The 21313-nt window shown below is 37.4% G+C and overlaps 2 protein-coding genes across 5 annotated transcripts; both read right to left on the reverse strand.

Moving 5' to 3' along the window:
• Window positions 1–306: 306 nt before the first annotated feature.
• Window positions 307–8875, reverse strand: LOC115689420 (alpha N-terminal protein methyltransferase 1). 3 transcript variants are annotated; one of them, XM_030615446.2, is made up of 8 exons: window positions 8561–8875; window positions 8236–8380; window positions 7095–7153; window positions 6404–6520; window positions 5778–5879; window positions 2462–2516; window positions 1202–1299; window positions 307–651 (listed from the first exon to the last, which is right to left on the reverse strand). In XM_030615446.2, exons 1-8 carry the CDS (start codon window positions 8693–8695, stop codon window positions 526–528), a joined length of 837 nt encoding a protein of 278 aa, XP_030471306.1. In that variant the 5' UTR covers window positions 8696–8875; the 3' UTR covers window positions 307–525. The 3 variants fall into 3 exon arrangements, with proteins under 3 accessions (XP_030471306.1, XP_056175681.1, XP_056175682.1); XM_056319706.1 differs by having other exon boundaries at window positions 8254–8380; window positions 8561–8835; XM_056319707.1 differs by having other exon boundaries at window positions 8236–8451; window positions 8561–8695.
• Window positions 8876–15975: 7100 nt separating this feature from the next.
• LOC115689439 (uncharacterized) lies at window positions 15976–17662 on the reverse strand. Of its 2 annotated transcripts, none has more exons than XM_030615471.2 (2): window positions 17432–17662; window positions 15976–16470 (listed from the first exon to the last, which is right to left on the reverse strand). In XM_030615471.2, the coding sequence occupies exons 1-2, from the start codon at window positions 17571–17573 to the stop codon at window positions 16181–16183; spliced, it is 432 nt and encodes a 143-aa protein (XP_030471331.1). In that variant the 5' UTR covers window positions 17574–17662; the 3' UTR covers window positions 15976–16180. The 2 variants fall into 2 exon arrangements, with proteins under 2 accessions (XP_030471331.1, XP_030471330.1); XM_030615470.2 differs by having other exon boundaries at window positions 15976–16473; window positions 17432–17658.
• Window positions 17663–21313: the final 3651 nt, after the last annotated feature.

Raw genomic sequence — 21313 nt, forward strand, 5'->3', positions numbered from 1 at the left:
ACGACCATTTTAAAAAATATATTTTTCAAATGAACCCTTAAAGAATCATAATCTGATTGAATGAAAATATTATATATGTCACTCTCCTGTGGGCATCAAGATGTAATGGTCTTTGATTTAATTTTTGATTGAGTGGGCATTTTCTTGAGATTTTTAGTTTACTTTATGGTATGTCAATAACCCTTAAAATTTGACCCAAAAAAACAATAACTATTAAATTGTCATACATCAGTAATAACAGACAATAAATTGTTTTCGCTGGCTAAAATTGCAAAGAAAGGATACAAAGAGAGCGGCCTATTGAACAGCAAAAAAAAAAATTTATTCACCTTCCGTTCAATACATTGAAAAACAATGTGACAACAAATGAGCAAAATGCGCAGAGATGACGCTCATTCAAACGCTCAAAGCACAGCACACATCAAAGAACAGATAAGCATCTCACAACATTCTGAGGGTAGTCCAGGTGACCCCAAGAACCATCCACCAGACCTCCTCTGATAATGAAATCCATGAAGCAATTACTCATTTGATGATGCCGGGCCTATTGGGTTGCGCTTTGGCTCTGGTATTGTGAACTCGTTTAGGTGCATCAGGGGTTAAAGCATACATCTTCACCGCGAATAATTCCTGAGGTAATCCCTTCTGGTCCTGTAACGATTCAATGGATTCAGGCTGTAGTTCGTAAGGGAATCGACAATAAAATGCATGGAATAGCTAAGCTCCATGTAATACAATCAGGCTACATAACAGAGAAGAACCAGTAGAATTCTTCTAGATGTTTGATATTTTGAACAGTAAAGTTGCATTAAGAAATCGCAAATTCGTCACTTCCCAAAAATATCATTTTCCAGATTAAGTTCAAGTAAATACAAATGCTGATTCAAATGAAATCCTTTGATCCAATATAAGGTTTAGAGGGTGTCAGTGTGTAGGAATGCTGTTATGAGCCTAACGAATACCACAATTCATCAATCTCATGCTGAGTAATTCATTAGCTATCCCCACCTGATGAATTTCCGAAAAGTTCTTGCAAAGTCTTATATATTGTTGCAGAAAATCAAGTGGAAGGAAATACAGTTTTTACTATTCACATTGGCAGAAACAATGATGCTCATTGGTCAATGCAACAGAGATGCTTGTTATGTAGGATTTTACCACGAGGAAACATAGATTAAGTATGTATTAGGAGGACTGAAACCTTTGATTTGAACATATGCAATCCACACCGGTGGAAGAGCTCCTTAAAGTACGTATCGGACCTAGTGATGCTTCGATCTTCCTTGTCTAACACAAATCCTGCATACAGAAAAGTCTGGCTCATGAATCTCGAATGCTATTGGGAAAATAAGTAGAAAAAATTTGATGTGAACCAACATCAGGCTATTTATTTGAAGAGTCCTCAAGTAATCCTTCTTTTCTATTTTGTGGGAATCCGTAGATCCTCTTTCAATGAACCTTAATGCATAGCCAAAGCCATTGTTTTTCTCAACGCCCAAATAGCAAGCAATTGCATCTTCGTTTTTGTTGTCTTAAAAAAAAATCGTATGATATGAATTGACTTTCTCTTAACAGAATCATACCCACTCTTGAACACCTGTTAGACATGATTTGACTTTCTCTATCATCAACTTTTTCTCTAATATATTTTAATCTCATACATCAAAATTGAATGATACCGATGATGAAGTACTGGTAGACACTATGCTCTTCTCAATTATCATAAATGTCGGGACTTTTGTGGATACTTGAAAGAGTTTTAGCCTGGTATACCAAAACATTCTGCCAAGTACAATATTTTAGACATTCAGATATCTATGCGCTTGGAAGGTAGTAAAAAACCTCAGTCTGACGTGCTGTCCTGAACTACTTTTAACTCTCTAGCCTACTTATTGGAATGCATCATCGACTCTTTCAACATGCTAAATTATACACTTGATTGTTCATTATCATTTATAAGATACCCATTCTTTTCAAATTACCATTCTTTCCCTTATTCTCGTATAATTGATTCAAAAAGTATGATTTCATAGATTATCATAGTTACTGACTCTGAAAGTCTGGAAAATGTGGAAAGGGTCATTATTTTCATATAATAACATGTAAGAATACTATATATCAACTCCATTCATAACAAACTTCTAATGACCCCAAGATGCAAATATGGCATAGTTCCAGCAAGAAACTGTCCTGAGCCTGACTCAGTGCATGCGTATATTAACTTCTGTAATTTATATCACAAACTCCCTGATTCAAACATATGAACAAACAAAATTAAGCTTACTAGAATAGCATATCGATTAAAGTTTTCCTTTTTAGTACTGGTTCCTGTCCTCATATTGTTGACTTTTCTGGAAAGTTAAGGTCTGCATGTTTGAGTTAACCGTATCATCTTATATTATCAGGTCTAACCATAAATTCATCATCACTGAGAGTAGAGTATGAAAGATGAAATAAGTACCACTTCTAGCAATATTCTCCTTCAGGACGAAAAGCCCACCAGGTTTGAGGCCAGCCTGAAATATATTTTGCTGAAGACATGAGTCATTCATAAAAGCAAAGTAGCAGAAAGGGAAACCCAAAGACACTCCATAAAATGTCGCCACTTATCAGGTACCTATATGCCATTTCAAGGCAAATTAGTTTGGTTAGATATTCTAGAAAAGAAGGCTATTTGATTGGTCGATAACTGATAATGTTGATACAATGGCAAATTACCATTGTATGGCTGAAATGATCATGGAAAGTGTATGAATATGGAGTCATGAAGGCCTTAGAATAACGTAACAGAAAAAAAATAAGGCCTTAAGAGTGATATTATATAGACCAGCCACTGAAGGGAATATAATAGTTCAGATTAAAGCACGGATGCCATAAATCTAACATTGGTGAAGAATCAATGTTAACTAGAATTTCTTGCTACAGATTCCATTAACTATAGCAATTTGAGTCATTTTATGACCAATTATGGGGAGGATTTGGTATTGTCCTGACAAGGGTAGCAAGTTAGTGCCAGGGGAAAAGCACGGATCAAACATATTAGAAATCAAGAGAATAGAGAGTCCTTTGCTCCACTTTAGTCTTGTCTCTTCTTTCCTCAACTTCTCATTCTTAATTGAATCTTTTCTTTTACTTTTTTTTTATCTATTCCTTTCTCAGAGCATCTGCAGCACAATTACTGCTTATGAGCAGCTAAAAAAGGTCAGGCATAGTTTAACAGATATATAAGGCCTCGTTTGGTTCCATTGACAAGCAATCCATAAGTGGATCCTCAAACCAAGTATTTCCATTTCATAGAATTGAATTCTTTTTCGATTGTTGGGATGACACAAAAATTTAGGTCTTTAGAAGAAAACACATCTCAGTCATTGAACACCCAATGGCAGAGAATTATTCATTTCTTGTTCTTTTTATCTCTTTTCTTTAGTCTCTTCTTTTCTTTTCCTCTTTTTCCCTTTCTGGTCTTCTACGTTCTTCCCCACCCAACCACACACAGCACATCTGTTGTCACAAAGCCACCCCCACCTGTTGCCATCACAATCCCTCGCTGTCACCCCTCCATCGACCAATGACATCAATCTCTTGCCTGCTCAAGTCGTCCATTGCACCTCTCTCTCTCTCTCTCTCTCTCTCCACGCGGAGCTTGCAACCCGGCCCATAGAGGTCGCAACCTCTGTTGATTCTCTATGCCGAAGGTCACTTACCTTGCGTTGTTGCGCAAGGCCCAAGACCTCCATGGCCTTGGAGTCTTGCTTGAGCAACAGAGAGAGAGAGAGAGAGAGAGAGAGAGATGTGCAGTGAATTGAGTGAACTTACCAGTCTTTAGCAAGTTTCAGAGCAAGAAAGAGAGAAAGACATGTGCAAGTGAGCTCACACGGCAGTAGAGGCGATGGCAGCAGCATGTTGGGTGAAGTAGGAGATGATGGGGGTTACAGTTCCATGGTTTTAGGGTGATTGACAATGGTTAAGGTGGAATTGGAATCCCAACACTAACTATTAGTAGGAGATGTGATTCTATTTTTTTTTTGAAGAATCTAATTTAAAGAGCAATTCGATTCCATGTTGAAATTTCTTTCAAATGCAATAATCTCAATCTTTGCATTTCAATTCTTCCAATAATCGATTTCTCATGAGAACCAAACATGGCCTAAAAGTATTTACACACAGAGAAAAAGCTCGAAGTAAGAAAAAAAAAATCTAACAAAGCAGCTCATTACTGCTTTGCTTCTCCATCTTCTTCTCAAATTTTATCTTTTGTTTCTCAACTTTAGGAACAAGGGACAAATAATTGACCAGGTGACTATCTACCTTCTTCCCCTTGCATGCCTCTCAAGACGAAAATATTTGACAATGCAAATGCTATAAAAGAATTTAAGCCACAAATAAATATGTGAAAGACATTAATGATCTCTGTACTTTTGCCTGAAATTCAGAACCGTCCCTCTGTTTCTTTTTTGTACAAAATGATCCCTACGCATTTTAAAAAATGTCACTATTAGTCCTTCGGTTAAATTCAGCCGCCACAGAAACTGAGTTGGCAATCGGAAAGTTAAGGTGGCAATCTGAGAACAAATGTCGTGTTTTTAATGATGTTGCTGATCTTGTCATTATAATAAAAAAAATGGAAAAAAATTATGTGAGAAAAATGAAAAAATAAGGACAAAAAGTTCAATGAAAAGTCACATAAAAAAACAAGTGGATAGATCACTTGGTGATTATACAATCAAACCACCACCACCACCACCCCCGCCCAATACACACACACACACACACACACACACACACATAAAAAAACGAGTGGTCCCTGCCCACTCGACGGCAACCACCAATGTCAAGGTCGTCTGTTTGCAGCAACCACCACAATGATTGTCTTTGTGTCTGTCACAGTGGTCGCATGAGACCGCCACGACAGATAGAGCCCCCATGACGCGATGGTTGCCTGTCAAGAGTGACCACAGTCAAGGTGTAGCCCCTATCAACGGTGTTTTGGTGACCCCCGCGACTGTGGTCTCAACTCCAGCAACACATGCACAACAAGAACGGAGCAGATCCAGCACCACCACATGATGGGATCACCCGAGGGGTGCGATCACCAAGCGGTGGTTGCAGGCATTGCCTATGGCATGCAGGTTACAGCCTGATTTTTTTTTTCATTGGTATGGCAAGGTCAGAGAGAGAGAGTTTTGAATAAATGCAAAGAAGTCCACAAAAACCAGGTCAGCTTTAAAAAAAAAAGCCCACGTCAACAATTTTTTAAAGAGTCAACATGTTAGCAAAATCAGTCACCAGACCAGTGCAAGGACGGACGGTGGCACATGTTAAAAAGTACAGGAACCATTTTGGAAAAAAAAAGTGGAGGGATGCTTTTGAATTTCGAGCAAAGATATAGGGACCAATAGTGTCATTTCACCAAATAAATACTCATTCCAGGAATAATAACTAGCAAATAAAAAATTCATTAACTTTTATGCTCTAAAACACCTGACACCAACAGCAACCCCCGAAGCTCATCAGACATTTTGAGCAGCAGTCCAACCTCCAAGGAATTTTCACAATAATAGCAGCCAATTGTCTTTTACAACAACAGCTGAACCTCAGAAAGACTACTGCTACAGCAATGATAGCAGACACTATACTGTCCTAGGCCTATCTCCAGTTGGAACTCCAATATACATCAGTATCAAATTAAAGATTTTGATCATGCTTCACATTTCTAGGTTTCTTAGAACCTGAAGCAGTTTTACACTGTTTTCTTAAGGGGACAATAGTTGACTTACTTTGGCTCTCATAAAGAACGATATAAAGTCATCATCTGCAAGATGGCCAATGCACCACTGAATCCACATGACATCATATCGTCCTACATCAGGTGTGAATTCCTAAAACATAAACAAATGAGTTTCAACATGAAATAAGTACACCACTTACATACTACTTGTACAAGTGAAAGTATAGCAATCCAGTGGGACAAAGCAAACATTTCTAGAAGACATTATATACATGCATTTGCAAATCTGCAAGCAAACAGGCAGCCTGTGGATCAAATTTAAGGCAACTAGTCAATAATCCCAGTTTAAAATCCTTGAAACATCTAGACTTTCAGATATATGAAACCTATAACCCAGATAACTTAATTTCTCCTTTGAATGAAAAAAATAAAATATTTTATATTTGTAAAAGAAAAACAAAGGGGTACCACATCAATGCAAAATCATAATGTATGCTATTGTGTTCATGTAACCATAGTCTGTAGCTATTCCCTGATAAACAGAATGACCTTATAATCAGTATAACATTTAATATAGTCCTAAAATTCTAAAGATGATATCATGGAATCATATATATTGATAGTTTACAATGTGAGGACCAATTAGGTACATTTTGAATGTCCAATATTACTCACCTGAAGGGGGACACAAAAGAAATTAGTGGCCTTGTTCTCGATTGCTGAACCGCTTTCAGGAACCAAACTTTCACGGGCAGCTTCTAGGAAGTGCGATACAGGCTCAAGGAGATCAACCTACGTCCCGGACGAAAAGAATAATATAACAACATTTGAAGAGCTGACACTTCTCTCCACCAACAAGTGTCAATTTGGCCCAACAATACATCAAATGTTGTGGTGAACACTATAAACAAGGTTTCGCAATGAATATGTTAACTACCGAGCAGCAGAAAGCGATCCTCTGTCTTAACACCCAGAAAATAGTCATTAAAAATTAAGTTATGTAGTTGTAGAAATACAGTTGACGCCAATCTACAAGAAAGGAAAGAACAAGATAGATTTTGCCCTAGTTATGAAACAAAAATGGACATTGATGTGTCAGGATTAGGGGTTGAAGCAATGAAAGACTAGGAGGTCAAAGAAAAAGACAACAACCTGCCATGGCTAGATAAATATAGGCCTGGACTCCTTAAACAAGTATCACACTCAACCCAACTGCTAAAAACACGAAATGTGAGACATTTCCTGGTATATTGTTCTTCAAGTAGAAGGGAATAACAATGCTGAGTTTCCAGTCTTACAAGTCATTTTTGTAGCTAGAGCTAAAGCAAGTTTGCTGGCCAGAGCAACAAGGAAAATACAACTTTACCTCAGCAAAGAACCTGATTAAAAGATTCTTGGTGACTCTTCCAATGCCAGAACCACAATCTGCAAGAGTTGTCCGTATTGGTGAAGAGATTCTGAAAAGAGAAACCAGCTGACTGGTACTTATGAAGAGTCAAATCCATGAATTAACAAAAACCAAACAAACACAAGATATTGTTAATATAGATTTATGTCAAAATAAGTATAATGCAACAAATATGTTGCCAATTGACTCTCCATATATGATAACCGAAGCATTCCAGATGTTGTCGACAACATGCTGATTAATTGGTCATGGTTAATGTCCAGTGGCTGCAGAATCATATATTTTACAAAGTTTCACGTGAACGTGTTAGAGAAAAGTCAAATTGTGCCACAAGATTTGCCATTGGGCCCGCATAGTCATACAAAGCCAAAGTGGATTATCTGGAGCTTTAAGAAGAGTTTAAGTGGGCAAAAGAAGGCTTCTTCATCAAACGGGAGGTAGACATACGCTGTTCAATAGCATGCTTTCTGTTCTTCCATTTGACTTCCTCTCTTTGTGTCCAACCCCTATCTCAGTGGCAAAAAGACTTAGGAACATACAGAAAAGGTTGCTCTAATCTGACAGTTCGCCGGTCTAATAAGAATATTTTAAAACAATCAATTTCTAACGGAGGCCTTTCAGTAAAGCCTTGTAAGGCAGGGAGGGGATGTAGATGACTTCCATATCAGGACGCTATTAGAGAGGAAAATGGTAGGAAAACTCTGTCGGGTGATGACAGAAGGTTTCATGACACTGTATTCAGAGATTAATTTCCTGGTTTTTTTTTTCCTACACAAGCGAGGAGCAAGATAGTTACGGTGCTGATTACTACAATGGAGAACTGGCATGCGACTTGGGAAGTTGACTTCTTACCCATGGCTCAAGATTGAGAGCTCGAAGCTGTTGTATAGAAAGAAACTAGATATGGGGGAGAACAATTCTCCACACAATCATCAAGGTGCAATCACATTGTAACCGTAATCTAAGAATTATCAATCTCTTCAATGTCTCAGTCGAATTAGTCCTATTCACACACACACACAAAAAAAAAAAAAAAGAAAAAGCAAGCAAGCGCACACCCAGAAGCCCACGCCTGCACACACAGAGGGAGAATACCAACCGAGGGCAACAAGATTACGGCCTCTTCCACCACCCGGGAAACGTTCGGCCAAAATCATTTTGAGAAAAGCTTCACTGCCCTTTACGTCAGCGTCATTAACGTGTGCATATCCTCCCAACACTCCATCTGTAGTTGCCTCCACACCCTTCTCTTGAGGCACAAGAAAGACCCCCATAATCATTATTCAGCAATAACTCCATGGAATTACAGACTTCGCTTGTAAGCACACAAAAGGAACACAACCTCAACTGGGCAAAGCGAGAAGCAAAACAGAGCAAAACGGGGGAAAAAGAAAGAGGAAGAGGGTGATGGGAAAGTCGCGTACTTCCCAATAGCCAACGCCTTGGCGGTACCACTCCTTCCGCTTGTGAACGTCTCCTTCTTTGCCGATCGCTTCCCTCCACATCTCCTCGGCGTTGCTGAACTCTCGTCCCTCGGAATCGAACCCGCTGGCCTCCATTATCGCGCTCGCTCTCGGCTTCTCTGTCGAAGCTGCGGGCTTGCTCGCGGCGCTTCGCAGAGGAGAGCGACGAAACAGGGGTTTCGCGGAGACTTGAAACCGGGGTTGTGGAGGAGATACGGTCGGGCTGCGAGTGCAACTGGGTTGGACCCCAATCGACACCTGCGCCTCCAATGGGGATCAATTCCAGCTCATGGGCTCTGCTCGTTTCTTTGAAAATATAGCGTTTTTTAAAAATATTTTCCAAAAAAATGACAATATTTTTTAGTATTCAGCTAAAACCTGAAAAATGAATTAGAAAATATTTTTCGCCATTTATTAGTATGTCATTTGATTTTCTAGTGAAAATTACCAAAAAATTCGAATTTTACTAAGTCCTTTTCTTTTTCTTTTTCTTTTCCTTTTTCTTTTTTTCCCTTTTTTCCTTTTTCTTTTTGCTTCTTCCTCAGCTGGTTGCTAGCGATGACCGGCAACTGACCACAGGCGAGGTCGAGCTCGCCTGAGGCTCGAGCCTCACCCAGCTTGTTAGATCCAACGGGGCTCAAGCTCGAGCTCGCCCACCTTGCCACAAGCCGGTGACCAGCCAAGGAAAAAGCAAAAAGAAAAGCAAAGAAAAGAAAAATAAAAATGCAAAAAATAATTAAAAACTTGAATTTTTTCAAAAAGAAAAATAAATAAAAGGAAAATGTGTTTGGTGAAAGAAATTGTTTGGTCTATAGGTGAAAGAAGGGAAAATTGTCCAAAGAGTGTTAAAGCTATTGCATTTTCGCCAATTCGATCCAAAACTTTTTACACAGTCTTCCCAATGAAAGAAAGAGGATTAAAAATGTTTTCCCCTTTCTAAAAAGCTGATAATATTTTCCCTACTTTCGAAGGTATTTTTTCCATTACGGAAATTAACTGAATACCGGAAAATCCGGAAAATATTTTCCCGGAACTTATTTTCTACGAGACAAACGGAGTCATGATTCTCATTTCTTTTCCCAAAAAAGCAAAATAGGATTGAATTGGTGAATGATTATAATTATAATTTGGAGTGCGTCTATGGTGCCACCCGAATATTTACTGATGTCGAGCCAAATCTTATAATTAAGTGAGCCATTGAACTGAAATGTTGATAACAAATTCTGCCTTGTCCTTCGCCGTGGAGGCCAGATTATGGGTCGGGCCTCGCACAAACTCTCTTAACCTCACATCTACAAATCAGTTGCATCATTCATGTTGCATCCTCATGCTTCTCCCGGTATTCGGAGCTCAATTCCATGCCTTCATGGAATGAGGAAAAGTCGGAGCGTGACATTCCCCATTGGATTTCCGCAATGCTCTCATAGCCGGCTTTTCTGTCGCTTCCTTATATTCTCCTAACTATCGCTGCATCACCCTACGCATCACATGAATGACCAATGCTTGCTCAACAAAATGCGCTACTCACTGTCACTTCCTCGCATGCCCATCGTTGCCTCTCTCTAGGTTTATGCGAATGGCCTATGCTTGCTCAACAATAATACATCTTTCGTCTTTTCTACCGCTCAAAACCAAAAAAAAATGTTTTGACCACCATTGAAACCTGGTAGCGGATGGCATCAGCATATACAAATCTAGGAACCTGCTCTAATACTAAATGCAGCGGTTCGAGCCATTAGCCTTATTCAAAGTGTTGAAAAAATCTCCTATAATATTTTGAAGTTGATAGAACAATTCATGAATATCTTACGTGCTTGATAAATGCAAATCTTGTCTATATTTCAAGTAGTATTCGCTTTAAAGGGACTTAGATGTACATAGCAAAAAGATTCGTGAAGACCGGAAGAACCTATAAGAGTGAACAAGTCTAGAGGAACGTGGATAGACTTATAAGTACCAAGATGAACAGGACAATAGATCTTTATCACTATCATACTCAAGTTGCCAAATGAAATGCAGTACAATATCTCCGGGAAACCTAATATAACCAAAAACTGATATCATCAAGGGACCATTTTATTACCGCGAAATGCTGATATACAAAGTAGATTCGTGAAGATCGGAAGAACCTATAAGGTTGAACAAGTCTAGAGGAAGTCAAAAGACTTATATGTACCAAGATGAACAGGACGACACATCTATATTACTATCGTAATCAAGTTGCCAAATGAAATGCGGTACAGTATCACCGGAAACCTAATATAAATAGAAACTGATATCATCAGGAGACCAGATATAACCGCAAATTGCTTATATAAGCAAAGTACCTATATTACCTGCCCAACAGTTTTATCACTTGCTCTAGAAATCTGGATAAAAATAGCTCAAGATGATTTTTATCTGGACATTTATGGCAGCTAGTTTTATGGCTTGGATTCCTAAATGAAGATGTTGATTGATTATCAATCTTGTTATAAATCTACATGAAAGATCCTAATTACGCGTGATATCTTGATTGATTACCAATCATTCAGGAGACAAATTTATTGCGATAGTTCGAGCTACTCTGTTTATGGAGACCAGAAGATTTGATTGTATGGACGGCCAAATCTCCGGAAACTCACATTGATTGACTAACTTCAACGGCTCAATTGATTTGCTAAACAATTGTCTAACGGATAGCTTAGAGATTGATTCTTGTAAAGATTGTCAAACGGGAAGATTGGATATTGAGAAGTATAAAAGGAGATCAAAAAACGACGAAGAAGCAAGAGATCAAGAGTGACTAGATGTGTGATAATGAGATCTATACTTACTCAATGGACAGAGAAAGCTTTATATGTTTATATTGTTCTTCTGAGTGTACTTAAAATGTAATCTCTTGAGAAGTGTATCGGTATTATAGTTTGAGCTTAGATGTGTGATAATGATATCTATCCTCTTGAGTATAAGTAGCACAAGCTTTGGGAAGAAGTGTCTAAGTATAAACGGCACTTACTACTTTAACTACTTGAGTTCTCATTATTTCCCGAACCGAAGTCTTCACATGGCTCCACTCCTTCGGTAATGCTTTTAGGAGTTTGTTCACTTTCTCTGCGTCAATAAAGATCTTTCCTTGATTGGCAAGACTAATAACGATTTCGGTGAATTTTGTAAACATTTGAGTGAGGGTCTCATCGGACTTTATCTCGTAGTTTCCGAGAAGGATATTCATCTTTCTTTCTCGCACACGATCTTTTCCTTCAATTGTAACTTGAATTTGATCCCAGATTTCTGTTGCTATAACACAAGAAGAAATTCTATTAAACTTTGAAGGAGAGAGAGTGCAGTAAATCAAATGCTTTGCTTTAGCATTATGTGCTTGTCTTCTATGAGGTTCCTTGAGTTGAGCTGCAGCAGCAGCAACAATTGTCAACTGGTGGTTGGTTTTCGCGTTGTTGTTGTTGACCAAGAGCTCATGTAGGTACCACGGGTCCATTGACTATGACTTCCCACATGAGTAGGTCAGTCGCTTCAATATATGCTTGCATGCGCTGCTTCCAGTATTCGTAGTTGGTTCCATCAAAATATAGAAGCTTGTTTGGTGCATGAGAATCAAAAGCAGGAAAGCTACCAAGGTTAGCCATTCAAAAGATCTTTGTGCTTAGAAGTAAAGCACTTCAAATAACAAGCAATGACTCTCTAATACCATTTGTTGAGGCTAGCAACACAACCTAAAAGGGGGAGGTTGAATAGGTTGAGTAGTGATACTGGAAATCTTTCGTGAAATAATCTAGTAATCAGCATACCAAATGGTGAGAGTGTTGACTAGTTTATGTGATGATAGTGAACAGATTAAGTAGATGATGAACACTAAAGATAAATCACATAACAATATATAGTGATTTAGCTTTATACCCAAGCTTACGTCCACTCTCCAGCTGACAACTTAACATGTTTGATTCCTGTAATAATCAGCACTATAAGTTATAACTGGCAAGTGTTGTTCTTTTCACAAAATATATCACACTAAGAGGACACAGTCATTGCATTTGCGCTTGTGCATTTGACCAATTGCTATTACAAAGCCAAACCTTTACAAAGAGATATAAACAGAGAGGATTTCTAGCTTAGAGTATAACTACAGCAATTCTCAAATCCAACCTCTTCTAAGCTTCGCTAATTCTTATTTATAAAAGTCTTTAATCCAACTGTTGGAGACCTTCAAAGAGATCCAACTAGCCGTTTGAGAGATGTCGGAGACCTTCGCCAGAATCGGAACCACCCATACAATCATTTCATCTAACTTTGGCAGGTTTCCTTAAATGGATTTTGTTGCATCTGTAGCTTCATTGAAGCGGAACCTGTCAGCTGCTTTTCCGAAATATTTCTTGGTTTTTCAGCTACGAAATCTAGGCATGTACCAACTATTCTTTACACCATCAGTGGTCATCTTCAGTTGCTTATCTCACAATTAGCAATGTTAACTCCTCATCAGCACAATCCAATTTTCATCATTAGCACGTGCAAATTGTGAGCGAGTTGAATGACGATCTTCAATGACCATACTAATGAAATGACACGTGATAATAGGATCAATGATCCTTCCTCTTTTATCAATTCTAAAAGACTTTCAAGAACACTAGCTTGATATAAGTAACTCTAAGTCACAATGACTTACCACTCTGGTACTTTTTCACCTTAAGCATCACAGCCTAGTTCTCATCTTTGCTAATACAAAGAAATCATTGACATCAATAAAGCTATCTTACCATCGGCAGTTATCATGATAGATATTAGTACCAAAGGCAGTTTTGGAATCATCAAAATTTCATAGGAATATTTTACCAACAATTTTCCCCTTTTTTATGATGACAAAACTGACCCACATATGTGCAGTAAATAAGAATGAAGATTGTTACGGTTAAAATAAAATGAGATTGGTTATTCGTAGATTTTTCTTTGTGAGGGTCAGTCATGATTCTAAGTCCCTTGAGATCTACAATGAGCATGGTCAGATGAATGCAAATATGAAATTCAATCTGAGATAGGCATCAAGAGACAACATACTTCTTAAATAGTTTCATCTTAATAGACAAATATAAGAATTTGCATTGAAAAAATAACTGTGTCACAGCATCGCCTAACGTAGTTGTCTGACATCTTAGCCGAAAAGCTAATAATCATCAATCGTGCTCGCTCCAACATATATGTCTAACATTTATGAACTCGGAAGATCATAATCATAATCATAATCAACACATCGCATACTCTCCCCTTTTTTGTTAGCATCAAAGATGATAATAATTAAAGCGCATGAGAAGTAGCAAATAATTCATTCTTTCATTCGAGCAGAAGAGGCAGTAGCACAACTAACATCCAAAGAAAAAACAAAAGGAACTTCCAACAAGGATTTCAAAACATACATCCCTATGATCTACGTGAACACTTCTTAGAAGAGGGAGTAATCTTGGTTGATGCTGATGGCTCAGGAAACGGACGAGCAAGATTATAGCATTGAAGGGAAATAATGGCTTGCTCTAATCGGAGGATGTATCGGGTTTCCATTTCCGCACCTTTACTTTAAGTCTTTTCAATACTTGAGTGTTTAATTCCCATATTTTTTCCTACATTTGTTGTTCTTATCCTTGTTAGAACGGTTAAGACAAATCTTAGGATCATAATAAACCCCTAAAAACCATTTGATGAACACTTAGCAACTTAAACGACCTCTAGGACTCATAATTGGTAAACAAGACCGTTTGATCACTTAGACAAACATCCAATCAAGTTAGAGGTACCAAAAGGACACTAATAGGAACTATTAATGTAATCAAGTCCTTGAACCTAAAAAATCAGCTTGTACAGGAAGTGAGGTATCTTTTCGTGCCTCACTTGGTTTTTGGCAAACCCAATAATAGGCTAGTAGCGACTCCCAATTCACATATTTAGGATTAATTGGAACTTACAATGAACCCCAACGTTGCGCAAGGTAAGAGATTGGGAGAGTCCGTGTCTAATCAAGGGCAATCTGCTCACCTTTTGAACATTATCTATAAACACGTCTCCCCGACCGTGTCGGGTAGGGTTGCGACAAAGAGCAACGTGGAAAGAAAGAAATCCATGAAGAGCCCTAGATTTCAATTTGGGATCTTTAGTTCTTAGGATTTACCGACTTTTTACCCCATTACAATTTGTGGACAAAATTGCCCAAACTCTAATCGCCAGAATAAGTCGACGCTAGCTAGCGAGTTTGGATATTTATTTGAGACTAAAGTTAGCAACTTCAAACTTTTATTTGAGATAGAGTCCACTAAGGCTCTTATTTGAGAAAACGACTCCACCTCGAAGTTATATTTGAAATTTTCCCTAAAAGCCTAATATGAATTTTATCAAACTCATTTATATATCTGATTATTTAAGTTAACATAGAAATGCCCTTCAATTGTTATTTTTGTCTCATATTCTCCTAAAAAAAAGAAAAAGTGATCTAAGTTAGAATTAGAGATACGAAAGACATGAGTTAATCTTCACTTAAACAAGCATGACGATTGTAATACCAAGAACAATACCATATAATCAAAGGTTTTAATTTTATGATTTAATACATCTTATCTTGATGTTATGTAATTGAAGTTGCAGGTAATTGTACTATTTGAAAAGTCGGTCCAAGTGACAAATTATGTCAACTACAAATTGGTATAACATGTGTAAACAAACAAGAGGTATATACGCAAGGACTGTAAGAAAAATGATAGAAGCAATTAACAAGGTGTTAAGTTAAACATCTAAGAAATAAAATTTCAAAGTAAGTTCAATCTTATATCTATATCATTGTCGAAGTAAGTCCTCAATGATATTTAAATTTACATTTTGACCAACAATATATTTTTTTCACTTTTATTTTTGATAATCTAGGGGCACAAGAAGAAAAACTTGGCTATCCGGAGACTCATGAAAACATTAATAATAATTTTCCTAAACATCTAAACTGTTAAGATACGAGTTAACAAAATATATGTATGGCCTATTAAAACACTCCTACTCGCATGTAAATTTGTCTTTGTACAAAAAAATCATGAGTTAATGTAACCACATCAAACAAGTAACGATCGAAGACAAGACAACAGGTAGAATAACAAGCTTAACAGTCCAAAGAAATAATAAAAAGGAGTGTCATCTCTTGACTTTTAAATATACCATGTCAAATAAATTGTCTCCTTTCGACATTTAAACCGTTAAAAAACCAAAAATATACCGTGAAAGAATACAAGCGACGCAAAATAATATATACACAAAAAATTAAAATAATTAAGTATACTTTAAAAATATTATTTTTCGCGGTTTCTCTTTTCTTTTTTCCCTCTAATCAAGCAATCCGGGGGACAATTGGCTAGTTAATACACTAAGATAGGGGATCTTCTTCCTTGCTAGGGGCCAAGTTTACTTGTGTACATGCTGAAGAAGTGAAAATACAAACATATAGAGAAGTTTACAGCGAAACGATCTGATCCAGCATGATGCAATTAAGGAACAGGGCAACAAGCATTTCCAACCACTTGAAAATCTCCCCGACCCTATCACATAGTATTTAATACCATTTCATAATCGCGAGCGAATAAAGGGTTTCTTTTCCGTGGCTCTCGGGAGATCTATCGGTTTGGCTCCTTCGTTCGGCGTCTTCTTTGAAGCTCCCGACCCTATAACAGATTTGGCCGACCTCTCGTGCTCTTGCGTCACTTTATTTGATCCTTCTTCCCCTTTCTCCATAATTTCATGTATGTCATTCAGCCCAACTTTGAGATCTCCAGGTCCGTTATCGTCATTAAGTGAGAGACAATGCGCTTGATCTTTCAGGCCTTCCTGCATTAACTTAGTTGCCTTCTTCTTTCCTGCTGTAGGAACAAATGGACATAAATTGAAGCTCAAACAATTGTGACATCGAAGTGATGATACATGCATTGGATAACAAAGGACAAGCAATTCAAGAAGGGCCAATAAAATCCACACCTGTGGAAGTGGTTTGAACAGCTCTTACAAGCAAGGAAATTCAAACAAATGCGACTATTATAACTGTGCGTCTCGCGTGATGCAGCATAGAGATCATTGACCAGCACAAATTTGGCAAAAGCCCTAATGTTGTTTCATATGTACACTACTGCTCATGGACCATCCAATCCAAGTTCATCCTTATTTCAATACCTTGTTTTTGCCTCATTCAAGTTTACTGTGCAACTCAAAACTACGCAAAGCAAGCAACATCCACCAAGTAACCGGAATTTCATGCCAACCGGAAATGAAAAAAAAGTGAAATAACTGAAACACCGTCATCGATTAGCAGACGGGCGACTAGCGAACCAAATCCGAAACCACAAAGATACAGGCTCCAGCTTTACTTAGACAAAAAGGAAATGGACATCACAAGATTCGAAATGCCAAACACGGAGAATCACTCAAATTTTTGACGCAACATCGGTGGCGGGTTCCGGATTCTAACTTCTAATTTAAACTCCAGGGAAAGAAGACCAACATATCTTCGAGCGCGAAAAACGGCTTCAGACAGCAATCCACTGGAACACTGAAAAAAAAACCCAATTCGAGTCATCAACCCCAACACACGATTCCACATTCTCCACCACGAGCGCCACTCCTAGAGTCATATAGCATGCTTCTTACCTCGACCCTCCTCTGTTCAGGCAAGTGAAAATCAAAAGCAGCCGACTACAATACCTAAGTTGCCTAATCAAATTCTTCCACGAATCATCATGCAACACAGACACACAGAGACCGCATGACGCCAAGCCATCATCTAAGAACGAAAAATCAGCGATTGAAGGGCGAAGGGGGAAGAACCATTGATGCCCCCGAGGGACTCGAGGACGGCGGAATCGACGGCGAACCTGCCGATCGACGCCAGAATCCGGCCGACCCTGCTCTTGAGACCGACGGCATCGCGCAGGTTCCGAAGCCCCTCCGACTTAGCGGCGTTCGCCATGGATGGTATGGTGCGGTGCGATCAGAAACCCTAGGGAGCGAGCTCGATCCTCGTTGAAAATGGGAGGAACGGGAAGCGACGAAAAACTCGGGAGATCATCCGCGTGGGGAAGGCGCGATATTCTACGCTGGGCCGATTCGGGCGATACGTGGGCCGAAAAAAAGGCCCAATAAGCGACACGGGCCTACTCGTAGGCCCAATTTAGACAATACGAACTTTTTTGTTCAACGGACGAAATTATCCGTCTGAATAAAAAAAAAAGAAAAAAAATTTATGATAGGCTAACAAACAATAGCCTCACTTTTCCAACCAAAACAAATTTTTTTTGTCAAGAATAACCTCACTTTCAAATAAACTAATATGAGAATATGAGAATATGCTTGTTGATTGTAAAAATTAACCAAAGCTTGGTAATTTAATTGCATTTTCGTGACACCATGTGTACTTGATTACGATCAAACATAATAAATCTTTATAAAATATCATAAAACAAAGGGAAATATATTTTGCAATGCTTTGTATTCGGTTCGTACTCTGACATCATAAACTCGCAAAATTTGATCCTTTTTATTTTACGTTCACGACTCTAAAATGCATCATGCTAGTCGGTGCAAAATCAATGACGTATCTAGTGCCAACTTGGGTTCGTTAAAATTATGAAATCTATTTACATAATTGTAATATCTCCATATAGAATATAAAAATCGAGTAAAGTAGTTTGACACGATTCCGGTATCATCGGTAAAAAAAAATTTATATTACGTCATTTATTTTAAAAAAATTAATATATCAAAGTTTTGATTACTTATTTCGTCTTTTTTTTTTCTCTTGTTATTCTGTACTTTATTTTTTTGTTTGGCCAGCTAGGCGTTTTTTTTTTTTTCCATTTAAACCTTTGCCGCTTTGATAACCCCTGGCATTTTTAGGATCACTAGTATCCATGAAAACCGGATACACAAGTCAGCCGGTTTCCAGGGAGAATTGGAAGGTAGACAAAGCTCTCTCACATTTGTGATAATGTCGGGGCGGTTACCTTTCATTTGCAAAGATAATACGTATATGTAATGTCGTAGGATATGTCACTCTGGTCAAGATTTGAAATCACATCGTATAAGGTTACACTTGTTCACAGTTGTTGAGAACGTACCCATGCATATTGTTGATGAACGTACCAATGCATTTGCAGATCTAATAAACATTTGTATTAGTTCTTATATTGTAGAAAATATGTGGTTTCATTTTGAAAATAATTAATTTTTCTCGAGAAATTTACTATACGATAAATATTTCCTTACTATTGATATAGCTACAAAGTTTGGGTTGTGGGGGTGCAAATGCAACTATATATAGTGTAAGCGAGTTAGGCCGAGTTGATGTAGTAACTTCTTTTTGTACTTTCGTTATTTTCATTTTAGATCGAAGATATCACATACCATTGGCTTCTTAAGTATATATATTTTTCCATGAGAACTTTATGGAAAGTGATTCTTTTGATTGGAAATTATTGTAGAAATTATGTGATTTCATTTTGAGATTATTAATTTATCTCAAGCAATTATCATCATTACAAATATTTTCTTACTGCTGGTATAGCTATAAAGTTCGGGTCACGGGTGCAAATGTATTTATATGTACTGTAAGGGAGTTAGGCCGAGTTAACGTAGTAACTTCTTTTTGTACTTTCGTTATTTTGATTTCAAATCAAAGATATCACATACCATTGGCTTCTAAAGTAAATATATTTTCCATGCGAACTTTATGGAAAGTGATTCTTTTGATCGGAAATTATTGTAGAAAATATATTTTTTCATTTTGAAATTATTATTTTTTCTCAAGCAATTTATTATCACAATAAATATTTCCTTCCTACTAGTATAGCTATAGAGTTCAAGGTTGCGGGTGTAAATGTATTTCTATATAGTATTTATATTAATAATGATGTAGTAACTTCTTTTTGTACTTTCATTATTAATCTTTTCGATTCGATCAATGTAGCCGTTGGAGCTTGCCTATGATAGCACGTTTGACTTTGGGCTCTCACACTAGGCTCCTCTGCGCCCGTCACCTCCCCGCTGCCCGCGCGTCCCTTTTGCCCCCTTCTCTCCTCTTTTTTTTTCTTCTTTTTTTTTCTTTTCTTCCTCCCCTTCGCCGCTCGATCGTTTCTGCTTCTGCTCGCCCCAGCCGACGTGAGGGAAGAAGGGAAAAAGGAAAAGAAATTGAAAAAAAAGAAGAAAAAAAGAAAAAAACAAGGAAAAAATTAATAAAAAATTAAAATTAAAAATAATCTAAGTCGCCGGCCGTGTAACATGGGACAGCTGGCATTCACGTCAACGAATCCGATCAAAATTGGCTAGATGGACTTAATTGGGAAGTAGTGAAAAGTTTTAGGACTCAAATGGTATAATTGAAAGATTTATAACTAAATTGGCAAAAGTGCAATAGGTTTATGATTTATTTGACAATTTTCCCAAGGACATCAAGTCTCAAGCTTTAATCAATTTCTTTCGAAGTGGAAACATGGGAAGGGCAATAATATCTACACTTCGATGGCTCTACAACAAGCTTTAGTTATACGTCCAAAAAAAAAAAAACAAGCTTTAGTTGGGTAGGTCGGTATTGTTTTGCATCATGTCAATTCGGTCCGATATTTTATTGGCATTCTCTCTTTCTTTTTAAAATTTTTCCTCCATATCTTTTCACCTAATCATAGATTATCTCTTTGTATCATTTAATTCAATGCATTAAAGTTTTGTTTTTATTATTATTTTTGTATGGAAAAAGGCTAAAATCGAATACAAAGATGTAACGCGTAAATCTATTATTTCTATTTTATCACGTAATAAAACATGAGATAACTCTCTATGAGGTAATGAAAAGAATTTGGCATCCAAGCGCTTATCACCTCCAAGTTTAGAAACTAATCAATACAGCAATTTCTTTCCCGAAAGTTAGTTGCACTTCAAACTCAAAGTGATAATGCAGCAGTTTTATGATATCTCTAAGCAAAACAAGACCAGCATTATCAATCATAAATTCTGAACTAACAAGATCAATGATGACTTTAGAGTCAATCTCATTGATGATCTTATGAAAGCCAAGTTGTTTTGCGAAGTTGAGTCCCAACTACAAAACCCATGCTCGTGTTGACAAATATAATCCTACGAATGCAGCAAACCACAACGCCAATCACCCTTTTTGGTGATGAATAAACCCCTTGCTCTAACCAGTCATGGGTTGCCTTTAAAGGCCCATCGGTATTCAGTTTAATTGTAATTTGATTTCAAGCAAAATAAAGTTAAGGAATAAACTTCAATTATGGTCACTTAAATTAGTGGATTGTGCAAATAGGTCGTTGTAATTTGATTTCAAGCATGAAATATTCCATTTTTTTGGGTATTGATGCACTTTGATTGGAATTCGGCTAATTCCCTAAATAAACGCTGAGATATGGAGCTCACATAATTGTTATAAATTTGCATTTTCTCTTGAATTTTTTATTATTATCCTTTAACATATTATCACTCTAACACCAAACAACATTGATATTTTTCTGATTACTCAAATATGATCTCTAATTCAAAATTAAATCTAAGCTAAAACAGAAAAAGTACACTTTTACTTTATTGTCAAGCGCCATAGTTAAGTCGATAATTGTGGCCGAGAAAGGTTAACAATTTCTTTTTAAGATACTAACACTGATCACAAGTTGACCAAAACTCACATTCAATAAATCACCAATT

This window comes from Syzygium oleosum, unplaced genomic scaffold (assembly GCF_021117445.2).
Source record: "Syzygium oleosum isolate NSW1041296 unplaced genomic scaffold, Sole_v2.1 Sole_v2.18, whole genome shotgun sequence".
Taxonomy (NCBI): domain Eukaryota; kingdom Viridiplantae; phylum Streptophyta; class Magnoliopsida; order Myrtales; family Myrtaceae; genus Syzygium; species Syzygium oleosum.